Below are 12532 nucleotides of genomic sequence, written 5' to 3' on the forward strand. Positions count from 1 at the left end.
AGAGCTACAAGCTTATAGTACAGATAATAAAACGAAATCAAACAGTTGTTCTACTTAGTACGATGAGGGTAAATCTGTTTACCTATGAAGCTGAAATGTTGCTCCTATTAGGGGTGGAAAAAAAATTACTATTATTTTTGCTGTTCTAATCCTTGGCTTGAAGTTAGGGATGCTGCACCTTCCACATTTCTGTAAGACAACTTTGAGAAATGTATTCTAATAGTAAGTTGATACAGCTTAGTATTAATTGTCAATAAATCAGATTGCTTTTCTGAAAGCCTGAATACATATGTTCAAGATGTTAGTGACTGCCTTATCTTAAATGCACCCATTCTGAAATTATGTGACTGCTATCCTCCTACATATGAAGCATACAAAGAAATTTTATGGCTAAATAATTTCAGAAATGCATTCCTAAAAACTTTATATACGCATTTAATCTTTCTTTTATATATTTTCTTTTTCTTTTAGTAAGTGATGGAATAAACAACACTTTCCTTTGGAAGGAGTATAGTACATGTGAACGGCCTGTTACTCTGCAAGAATAAGGAAAGCCCTTTGCTTTAATTTGTTAAGTATCAGCTTGATAGCAAAAAGCATCTGAATGGCTCGCACTCACAGCAGACCATCAGTTGAATGGGATCAGCACTTCTACTAAAATATCTGAAGTTAAGGATTTGGAAAAGAGGTTTTTGCAGAGATGACCCATTTACAAGCTGGACTTAGTCCAGAGACTATAGAGAAAGCCCGCCTGGAACTGAATGAAAACCCTGACATTTTGCACCAGGATATCCAGCAAGTCAGGGACATGATCATCACGAGGCCTGACATTGGGTTTTTACGTACAGATGATGCCTTCATCTTGAGATTTCTCCGAGCCAGAAAGTTTCACCAAACTGAGGCCTTCAGACTGCTGGCTCAGTACTTCCAATACCGCCAATTAAATCTGGATATGTTCAAAAACTTCAAGGCCGATGATCCAGGAATCAAACGGGCTCTGACAGATGGGTTTCCGGGAGTCCTGGAAAATCGCGACCACTGTGGCAGGAAGATTCTTCTGCTTTTTGCAGCCAACTGGGATCAGAGTAGGTAAATGTAGATAGTGTCCTTATCTTTTACACACACTCACACCCAACTCGTAATGGAATATTTGTCACCATCCTTGAAGCAGCAAGGCCATTTTCAGCAGAAGATTTTGTAACCATATATCCATTTCACTATAACTTCCATCTCACCTGATCACCTGTCAGTCCTCATTATTAGGACATACGACCATTGAGAGATAAGGGTATATCAGTGTGTCATATAAGTAGCTCATGTCTGGGTTTTTTTTAAAGAAATATCTCCAAATTTTAGCCAGATAATGTTTTTTTTCTATACATACATTAATGTCTATTGTAAGTTACTTCAGCTGTATCATAGAATAGCCAAACAGGTTGACAAAAAGCAAGTGTCTCAGAGCATGTGGAGGTTCTTGTAGCTCTCCTGGTGCAGAAGAAACTGACAGTATTTATTCTATCATCATACTTTCTAAGAGATTGTTTGTTGGTTTGTTTGTTTGTTTGAACCATTTTGGGAATTGCAGCCTCTGCTCTATTTCCACAAACTGCATTGTGATTTCTACACACTCTGGTTGCTCTATGTTGTTAGTCTGATAAATGGGAGATTCACACAAAGCGTATTTTCTGTTCAGGTAATTTCTTTACCGAGTGGTATGAACAAAGGTATCTCCCAGCCATTATTATAAAATAATGCCCTTAAATGTTAATGTGATTAGTCAGCTTTCACTAGCTGTTTGAAGTGGTACAGAGAAAAGGGACTAGTCCAGGAATACCATGTTCACATTGTCCTTGTCTTCATAAGTCTTTCCATTCCATTTTCCCTGCCTTCATGGTGAGATGGAGAAGTGTAATCAGCTGTAGGGTTACCATGTGTTCTGTTGAATCTTGATAAAAATCATATGAAAGAACAAAATTCAGATTCAGGTTTTAAGTATCATCAGTTCTGATGATTTCCAGGTAGGATTTTATCTTGTGATGGTCTAAAGTTTTTGATGAAAAAGTCTTATCCTTAGGAGTCAATAAATTGGAGCTTTGAATTTACATAATAGAAATTATTAGAGAACAATACACATACGTCTGCAATTTTTCATGTCAGTTGTTTTCTGGGAAAACCTTTCATCACCATGTGAAAAGCAGAGTTCAGAAGTGTTTCTGATTTTCATTTGCATGTGAATAAATGTACAGAAAATTACACAGAAGTGTAACATTGCATAATCAAACGTGTTTGGTGAAATCGTGAACTGAGGGCAGTAATAAAAGTCCTATTAACTACAAAGAGGCCAGCAGTTTATCTCCTGTCTTTCTGAACTGCAAGTTTGCCTTTCTTTCAACCACAAAACTCTTCTGTTAGCAATTGGCCTGAAAAGAAAGATGATTGCACAGGTATCTGGCATTAATAGAAAGCATCAGCTTTAGAGGACAGAAGCACTGTGGCTCTGCTGGTTGCATTAAGGGATTTAGGTATTATATAGAGCCAGCTTTGGGTTTCTGATCCCTCAACAAAATGAATCTTTGTGATTAACCTTGTACATCAGGGCCTGCTCTTGGAAAGCTGAGAGTGCTGGTGTCTAAGGCTACTGCAATGAGATTTTGACAGAATAATGATTCCTGTCAGATTTGGCTCAGATTTTCTGAAAGTCCTTTAATATCCATCCGTGTGTGTGTGTGTGTGTATGTCTGTGTGTTCAAAAACCAAAGCAACCCTGCATATTTTGAAAAATATAATTTTAACCTTCAGAGAAGAAAAGCTGAGGCAAATAGTATAGGATGTACTTTCCTAAGACTCCTCAGTGAAATGAAAAGTCATGTGCAAATTTTACCTCAGTTCAGCCACTGAACCTCATCTCTTCTGTGGATTCAGATGGCAAGAAGTGTTTTTTCTATGGCCTTTTGTGGTACTCCAGGTACAACAGGGATTTGGGACAAGATCTGGGCTGTAAGTAAATGGATAGCCTCCTCCTGTTTTGCTGTCTAAAGGCATCAGCAAGAGGAAAAGCTGTTAAGGAGTGGGAAATGGTGAGTGCAATGTCCTATTAAGAAGCATGGAAGCAGGTTATTGACCAGAAGAAACATAAATTTCACAAAAAACTTCCAACAGGCATTGTGCACATCTTACATAAATGTATCTTGGGCAACCTTTCTGCAGATGTGTCTTCAGTGACGGCAAGATGTTCACAAGCTCATATTTCAGCTGAGTGCTAATGGAGTCGGCCGTGATGTTGACATGCAAGAGTAAGAGCTAACCCTTCAGCATGCCCTTCCTAACTTTAATCTTATTTGCTGCTGGCTGTGCCTTCTCTTTCTTTATGATCAAATTCTAATTTATGAGGGGCTATTTATAAAGAAATAATAATTTCCAAAGGGTCTTTTAAAATCAGAATAGCTATAATCCATAAACTGATTTTCAGTCCAGACATTCTTACCATTTATGTGCCTGGGAGTATGGTTGCTGTTGGTATCACATGTCAAAGAGGCAGAAGAAACCTTGAAACTTTCTGTGCTTATAAATATATTGATTTTTAACAGGAAATGTCATTATTTGTGTAATATGAATGCTTGGACAAATCAGATCCAAGATGTTTCTAAGGTATGCCATGTATCAAAGGTAGAACTTCCATGTAAGCTTTTAGAAACATTTGTAATTTCAGCCTCCAGAATGCAACTGATAGATCTGACATCTCTAGCAAACTAGGTTTTAATTTCCAGTCTCAATGTTTCCAGCTTCAGGTTCCAGCTGCTAGATCATGTTAGTTTAAATGTACCACAAAAATATGACAGCTTCCCATGTTTGTACTTTTATGTCCTGTCCACGTCATATTTAACCTATTTTTGAGTTTACTGGAGAGGCAGCACTGTAGGGTAAGTCACTGTCAGGCAACAAGAAGATTATGCATTAGCGACTCTGCAGCAGAGGTTCTTGTGTTCACATTTAACCACGGGGAAAGTAAAACAAGTAACACCCTTTTCCTTGAGGACAAAACAACCTCCTGTTGTCTGCAAGGTAAAGAATACACCTATGGGCAGCCAGCGCAGCAAAGATAATGTTCTGCAAAGTAATGCACTAGCTTAATGTATCACAATATATTTAAGATGCCAAAGCTTAAACAGTTTTAACTTATTTAATCTCAGAATTGGGAAGATTTTCCAGGTTTAAAATACTCTTCATCATTATTTTCTGGACTGTTCCTATCATTTTAGTGTTGTTGCTAAGGTGCAGGTGGATGAACTGAATAAAAATTTCCACTAATAAATCATCAAGTGATAACACTATCTCATCTGCTCAGTAGTTTTCTCCTTTTAGATACAAAATTGTCACTCTGTTCTTAACTACTCTACCCCATTTTGAGCTTATGTTCAGCTCAAATTTGCTTTCAAGTCAGTTTCCTAAAATACAAATGCCACTGGTAAATGTGTCATACATTCTCATCCATTATGTGGGCACAGTCTAGCATGTGATTCATGCTCTTGTGCAGAGCTAAAAGTGTCCTGCTCCCCAATTATCATTTCAAAGGGTTTGTGACATCTGCAAAGCTCACTGGCAAGAATTTTATTTTTGTTTCCACATAGTTAAAAAATATAATGATGATTGTTTTGACCAAAACCTCTTTGGTGACTGGGAAAAAAACACAGGGGATGATAATTCTTATTGCCAAATCACTAGCTGAGATCTATCATGGCTCCAGAGTTATACTAATTTAGCATCTGCTGCATAGGTTTGATTTTGCTCCATTGTTCAGGTAGGTTTCTTGGAGATGATGTCATCACTTTCTCTTTAGGTCCTGCGTAGCATATTTTGGATCTCTTAGTTAATGTTAATCACATATTCAATACCTTCGCTTTCACTTTTTCAGTATTGAATAAATGAAAATGAGCAGATGGATAGAAAAGAAAGAGATTGGATAAGTTCCATAGTGAGGGAGAAAAAAACTGTTGAGCTATATTACTGCACACTAGTACAGGGGAGGGATATTTTTCACTTTGGTCAGAACTCAAGGAGTGAACTCACCTGAAACCCACAAAGACTTTACTTACACCACTGCTCACAGAGCACATCATTTTTGAATGCAAATTGGGCAGCAATAAAGACAGATAAGGATGTCAAACTGATCATGTAATGATTTTTTTTTGATTAAATAATTTGCATGATAAAAATTTCCAGTTTGTAAAACAAACAAATGCATACATACAGTTTTGATGAGACCTGAACCAGGATTTAATGTAAAAAACAACGCTCCATGTGGTGGATTACAAATACTCTTTCTCACAGTTTTTCACCAAACCTAAGCCCTCACTCCTCTGATGCACCTGTAGTAAAACTGAAGCTTTTAAAGAAGTTAGGTAAGAGGGTCTTCTCAGATGTTGGATTGAGTGGAAGCCTTCAGTAACTTCCACAGCTGTTCCTAAATCTGCTACTGTCTTCTAATACATGCTGCTTAAACACCAAGGAGATGGAGCTTTGGGTGAACAGGTAATTCAGCAGAAGGTGTTCATTAATCTTACAAGCAAAAATATTTCTTTCAAGGTTGTTCAGCCAGAGTAAAATTTATTTTTGTGTAAAGAGCCAGCAGAAGAACTCCAATCACAATCCTGTGCAAATGGGGGCTTGGGGTAGGGGGCAGAATACTTTCAATAGTCTTTTGCAGTAAGATGGTAATTAATTTCTGTCTTCATGTCTGTGCCTTAGAAGCTGTCACATAGCTCCAAAAATTCTGTGAGTCAGAGAAAACCTGCTGCTTTGTTTACAACATACAATCCCAAGTCAACTGCTAGCCATAAATCGTCTTTTATTAATCAAGATGTCAAATGCCAGATACTTACCATGTTGTAGGAAAGTGTACTGAGGCTAAAGGGAGAGGAAATGTTCTGACATAGTGGTAAACTAACAGCTATAAATATTTTAAAGGATTGCGATAAAAACCAAGTATGTTCTTGCTGAGAATGCTCAAAGTGGTATAATTACAAGGATATTATCATCATCAGATCCTGTTGGTATAAGAACATGTCTCAAGTGCTGATTGTTCCAATATATTTCAAGCATAGTCTCAGATGCTTAAAAGAATATGAGGGAATAAACATCTGTTGAGACTGATTTATAGTCACAGGCAAACTGTGGCAATAACTCAGCCTCATGTCTGTTTATCATGAGAGATCACAGCTGAAGTGCAGGCAGTCCTAACACCAGAATGATTTTTATACATCAAGTCTTTGGGTTTTGTTAGGAGGTAGTGATTATCTGTTGGGAGATGCTTATGGTAATGCAGATTGACATTGCGGTTCAAGCATTGCATTGACCAATAAATAGCTTAGAAGCACACTGCATAAAAAATAATTCATATTACGTTACTGAGCTGGTCTGAAATGGTAGCAGAATTCAGGGTAGTAGGGGAAAGCAGCATAGCATAAGCAGAATACTCATTTTGAAGAGTAACAGATGTGCAAATTAAATGTTGGACAAAGAAGGCAAAAATAAGCTCTGTCTTGAAATGTTTTAATTTGCTTGAAGGGTGGCAACTTAATTCAGTTAGTACCGTTTATCATGGAAGCCATATTTGGGAAGGCAATTGTAGCCCATATGAATGACAGCAGGATGACATACACAAATGAGAATCCTGTGTAGGGCTGAGTAGGGAATCCAAGAAGAGAAGGAAAATATCTGAAAAAAGAGAAAGAAAAACAACAGCTGGGAAAGTTATGAAGCATATGTTGAAGAATGAGAGAAGCCTGATTGAAAATAAAAAAAAAAAATCCATGGAGAGGGATTGGCAATCAAACACATTTTTAGAGAGAAGAGGTGATTGGATGGTGTTGGGCTGAGGGCTGACTGAAGAGCTGTGAAGGACAGTGCCTGTAGGTGAGAAACACAGTTGCAGGAGCTTGCCTGCAGGATAACACAGGAAAATGTAGGGCAGACTGGAGAGTGGCTCTATGCCACTTTCCTCCTGTGGCGAAAAGAAACCAAATCCAATTCCCAATTCCCAAGGACAGTTGATAAAGAAAACTATACAAACACACATACCCAGCAAACACACAGATGCGCATCCACATCCCCTGCTCTTCTTCGCAGACTGTCTCAAAAGACCAAATTTTTGCGTGAGGGTTTATGTCTGGGTGTCAGAAAAGAGAAACCGCATACAGTTGTGATAGCACTTGTCCCTAACACAACGACCCATAGTCCTACATGTGCTGTGTATACCATTGTCACAGATGGGATCTGCAAAAGAGCACCATAACAGAGCTACATCTACAGAATAGTAGGAAGCCAAGCAATATGACATCTGTCTTGGCGTGGTTCTTTGCCCTTTTGGACTTTGGAAACTGCTGGAAACCATGAATGAAGGCTCTTATAAATAGCCACTTTTTGAGGTTAGGCTGTGTAGGAAGAGACCAGAACACTTTTTTTGTCAGAGCACTTCCCAAATCAAGTTTTCTCAATATCTAATATCCTGATCACTTTCTAACTTTCCAACCTAACTAAAAGCAACTAAGGCAAAGTCAAGCATTGCAGCAGGAACAGACTGCAAAGAGTCAGGGAAGGAAAAAAAAGTTAATTCTCTACAAAGCTATTTAATAAGCTACATGCAGTAGAAGCATCAGAAAATAGTGGAAGTACTGAGCTGGAATCCTGAAATACATTTGAAATTTTTAAATTTTAATACTTCCTTGATATATTATTTCCCCAGGCCATGATTTATTTTAGACTTTTTCCTCTGAACTCTGAGCCCTGTGTCAATTGCATTTTACATTGAAATATCTACTCTTTTCACTCTGGCAAGTGCTGAGCATCCTCCAATTTCAGCACCCTCAGAGCAGCACAAGGGGTGCTTAGGAACTGGTGCTGTTAGCAGACCAGGTGATCCCACAGGAGTTACAACAGACAGCATGAATTTGGTCGGGATGTCAGTGTTGTGGGTGGCTGCTCAGTTGCATGAAATAGCTGAACAGCACACTGGGGTAAATTCTACCCTGCCACCACAGTCACCCTGCCTCAGGGTATTTCTTTGCCATGGTGAAGCTGGAGGGTGAGGGAGACACAGTTGGCCCTGTGGTTGTGCTGGTGAGAGTGCCATGACCATGGGATGCTCTCAGTGATGTGCGAAATTAAGTGGTACCAGCACCCATCTGCCACATACACCTAAAAATATAACCAAGCAGATACAATAGGAGGACAGGGGAAAGGATGGAGGAGTAAAGTCATTCCAATAAACTAGTTAAAAAATTGAATTGTTGAAGATCTTCTGTATTTTGCCTCCTCTGTCATGGTAATCCAATAAAAGAGTTGGAGCATCATAATTAATATGTCATGACTGGAGATTTGATTCTTAAAGATGAGAAAATTGAATCACTTGTTAAGACAGAGGAAATTTTGGTCTTAAATTCTGATTGCACTCTCACAGCTTTTGTTTTTATTAAGTGCAGCAACCACAGAGGCAGCAAAAAGTAACTACCCCTTGTTCACAGACCATGATAATCTCCGCTCTGGAAACTTCCTGGGGGGTCCATTTGTTGCAGGGACAGAGGGCAAAGCAAGCCAGTTATCCTCTTGCTGACACTATTTCCTACATAACTGCTTATGAAAACTGCCCATGCTGAGCAAACCCAAGCTAGTAAAGATTCATTTTTAAGAGAAAGGTAATATGCAAATATCTTTTTCTTCATAGAGAGATCGTATCTCTTTTCCACTTTTCCATTGCAGAAGTGCAGTGGATGGCGCATGTCTGTGCATGTATTAACACATGTGGTGCCAATTTTCCTTCACAAATGCGATATAAATCACAGCACCAAGTAATGTTATGATGCTAGAGGTTCAATAAAAACCTATTTGAAAAGGGTATGTATGGAGTATATATGGAAGGCATTTATATAATATCCCATAATACTTCTTTAGGGACCAAATTTCAGGGTTTGATTGAAAGTGAAGCTAGTGACTGTCGTATCAACATACCTAAGAAAAAATACTTGATTTTCAGTAACAAATTAGTATGCTCTCTCTTTTAACCTTGTGTGCCGGTTTGGCCAAATTTAGAAATATATCCTCTGATAAAAGTCAGGTTACAACCATCCCTCCCCCACCAGGTTCAGGAAATAATTAATTTTCCTCGAAGGAAAATGAAAGAGATAAAAACTATTTATTTAACAAACACACAGGGAAAGGATAATAATGCTGAATAATATAACCTCTTGCTGTGCTGAGAGAAACCTGGGAAAATTTCAGAGTCCTTCCATAGATCTCTCTCTCCACCTCCTTGGAGCTAGGACAAAGTGCTGGGCCCACCTCCAGGGCCAAGGCCACGGTGGAAAGTCCTCCCAATGTATTCTGATGTTGAAACAGTCCAGCAGAGAAGAAGGGAAAAAATCAAAGTCCCAGGAAAACAAAAGTTCAACTCTCCAGAGGAAAAGGAGTTGAAAAACTGGCCGAAAGCTGGCTGGAAAGCAGCAAGCTGGGTGCTTCCCTACTCTCGCTCTGCTGCCGCAGCTGAACGCAGAGAGCCGTCTCTATCTCTGTGCGACCTTGAACAAGCTGCAAACTGCTTTGAAGAAGTTTTGCTCAGTTTTTCCTCCCCCCTTTCAGGCTCAGTTTAAAGGCATAGAAAGGTACAAAATTAATTTCTGGGCATAGAACAGCAATATGGGATACACATCATAAAGTCACCCCAAGACACCTTGCCAACCTGCTGTGTGTCAAACCTCTTATTAAGGACCTGTTCCTCACAGGAGAGCCTTTGGTCCAATCCCATAGAACCACACTCAATGTACTTTCAAAGATACATATTCTCACATACTGCACCAAGACCTGATGGTCTGCATTAAAGAAGCAGGAAGTTCAAGACTTTTTTTGACCTTTTTAAGCCAATATGCTTTTCTTCATTGTGTTCCAGCTATCCCCACATCTTCCTCATTCTTTCCTACAGATAGTCCTGTGCTCCTTTTCACAAGGTCACAATCTCAGCTCCTCTGGTTTTATACCATGTCAGTAGAGGAACCGAATTCCATAAATTCCGCTATGAATGAAGTAACATAGGTGAAAAAAAGGGGTAACAACACAAGACCACTTCCATGGTGTGATCAGGAACAGTTGCACCCTTTGCCAGGGCTAAACATTTCACTGTTTCCTTCTTCCTGGCTGCCTTTCGCAGCAAATCCAAGAGATGCCAATCACGTATATTAGATATGCACAGATCAATCTACAGAGTGTGTGTGCGTCCTGCACCCCTTCAGAGTGCTAGGCTACGTGTTAGCCCACAGGATTGCTTTTGTATAGGTATTTCTAACTAGGAAAATCTACACCTGAGTGTGATAGACCTATCTAAGGCACCTTGGAGCTGCGATCCTCTAAGCTGTTCCCACTTTGCAAGGTTTCTCCATAAGTGTGCATTGCCTTGCTTTCCCAGGGTTGATCCGACCTGTCTGTTGTACAGGTACAAAAGAAAAATGTGATTTATATTAAAGGAGAAAGAGACTGATGAAAAATCCTCCTTCCAAATGTACTTCAATATTCATTAGAAAACTAATGTTAGAAAAGTTAGAAAAGAAGGAGGAATAAACTCTGACCTAGGGAGAGATGGTGGGAAATCTTTCCATTCCTTAGGTTCTCATTTACATGTAAGACACTTAGAGCTGGCTCCTGTAATTCAAATTCACTTTTATTCTGATAAAGCCTTCAATTCTCTTTGAATAGAAGAGTTTTGCAAGTCTGGGGGAAATGGCAATTTGTGTATGCTGTGCTGCCAATGAGTGCCTTTTCTTTTTCCAGCATCTTATTATTATTCTCTGCTAAAATGAGTACATGCACATTCACTTTCTTTCAGAGAACATTTTATGTGAATCATTTAAAAATACTTCAGGATCACTTTGGGATTTACTTCAAAAAAAAGGCTTAGTAGATATAGGCTCCTTGTTAAAAGCCAAGGAGACTTGTGAGACACCAGACATACCTGCCATTGCTGGTTTAGTCCTGGCTGACAGGTTTGTCTCTGCTGGGATTTTCTCACCTCTTGATTTGTTAAATCAGGTATTTGTGGGTAACTAATATTGACTGGGCACAAAAGGGTTTTGGGGCAAAAGATGGACTACAAATGGAGTTATACACAGTAAAGTGATACCACTGAGGAAGCAAAGAGTCTGAGCTGTATTACAGGAACATTGTCAGCAGGACACCAGTAGTGTCACCCACCTCAACTGTCCTGTAAGCTAAGCACTAGCACAAGAGACAAGCCTGAACTAAGTCAATGAAAGAATAGCACAACAAGAAGTCTGGAAAATATGATAATGTAATACAAGTTGAAGATAATAAGAGGTGGGATACAATTCTTCCTATGTATAATAATTTACCTTAACAAAATATGGTAGTAATCAGTGGATATATAGAATAAAAACAAAATTATCCCAAATATGAAGCAGAATTATATTTTCAAATATTAGGAAACATTTTGCAACTAAGATACAGGTAACTGTGGCATTCTGTGTACTCCTCATCAGTAATGACACTTCTGATACGCTTTGCATCAGGCATTTGCTTAAATACCTCATGACTCAATACACTTCTCATGCAGAAACAAAAGCAGTGCATTCACTTGGCTGTTAAACACTATTGCAAAATATTAACCAAAGCTAAGTCAGCCTGATGCAAGGGAATGGAGTGGTCAAGAGTTCTGCCAGATCAGGGTGAAGAATCCCGGAGACCCTGAAATGTGTTTTTGTGGAGTGAAACTAACCGCAACATTTCTGGATTCACTTTGCAAAGACTTGATCATTTGTAGTTCTTCTTTGATACTGCATAAGGTCTTTCTAGTAATGTTTTGGTGAAGTCAAAATATTGACTAGAATAAAAAGAAGTATGTACTACAGTTACTTTTAAGAAAATTAATTCTGCTGTTGTAATGAATGTGTCCTAAGGCTGTGCAGAGATCTATAGAAATGGACTGTCCCTGCCTAATTTTCATTATAGACTAAACTGTGAGACAATAACATACAAAAAAAAAGGACAACCAGTGTAGTATTAAGAAACCTGGTGATTTTAACAAATCATCCCATGATACCAAATTATAACTTTAATATATTAATTCTTCTGAAAGCCATATCTTCCCTGTTAGGGTGCAAACATCTCTGATGACATCTCCGATGACATCTCCTGAAAAGTAGGCTTTGATACTTAAAAAAAGTTAAAAGGTAAAAAAATAATTAAAGGCTTTCTGGGTTTTTTTTTACGGGAAGAAAAAGATGAAAAAAATCAGGTATTTCTTTGCAAACAAGTTTGTAACAATGACTGCATGTAAATGCTTTCCAGAAACAAGAAGTAAAAACAAGGAGTGATTTATTTGTTCAAGATTTACACATTTGCCTCTAATACTCGGGTTTTACTTCTGGAATTTTTCTCAAGGCCATGTAACTATACTTGCCGTGTCAATGTCTGCTGATCCTTTTTCTGCCTCTGTTTGGCTGACTTTTGACAAAACAGGGCCTCCCTGCTGTCT

At 38.6% G+C, this 12532-nt stretch overlaps 1 protein-coding gene across 1 annotated transcript in view; it reads left to right on the top strand.

Annotated features, from left to right (window-relative positions):
• Positions 1 to 445: 445 nt before the first annotated feature.
• CLVS1 (clavesin 1) overlaps positions 446 to 12532 on the top strand; it is a 90112-nt gene continuing 78025 nt past the window's right edge. Inside the window, exon 1 of the mRNA XM_008644951.2 lies at positions 446 to 1089. Within this exon, the coding sequence (XP_008643173.1) occupies positions 701 to 1089 (389 nt within the window). The 5' untranslated portion in view covers positions 446 to 700. The remainder of the gene's footprint in view (positions 1090 to 12532) is intronic.

This window comes from Corvus brachyrhynchos, unplaced genomic scaffold, assembly GCF_000691975.1.
Source record: "Corvus brachyrhynchos isolate BGI_N302 unplaced genomic scaffold, ASM69197v1 scaffold60, whole genome shotgun sequence".
Taxonomy (NCBI): Eukaryota; Metazoa; Chordata; class Aves; order Passeriformes; family Corvidae; genus Corvus; species Corvus brachyrhynchos.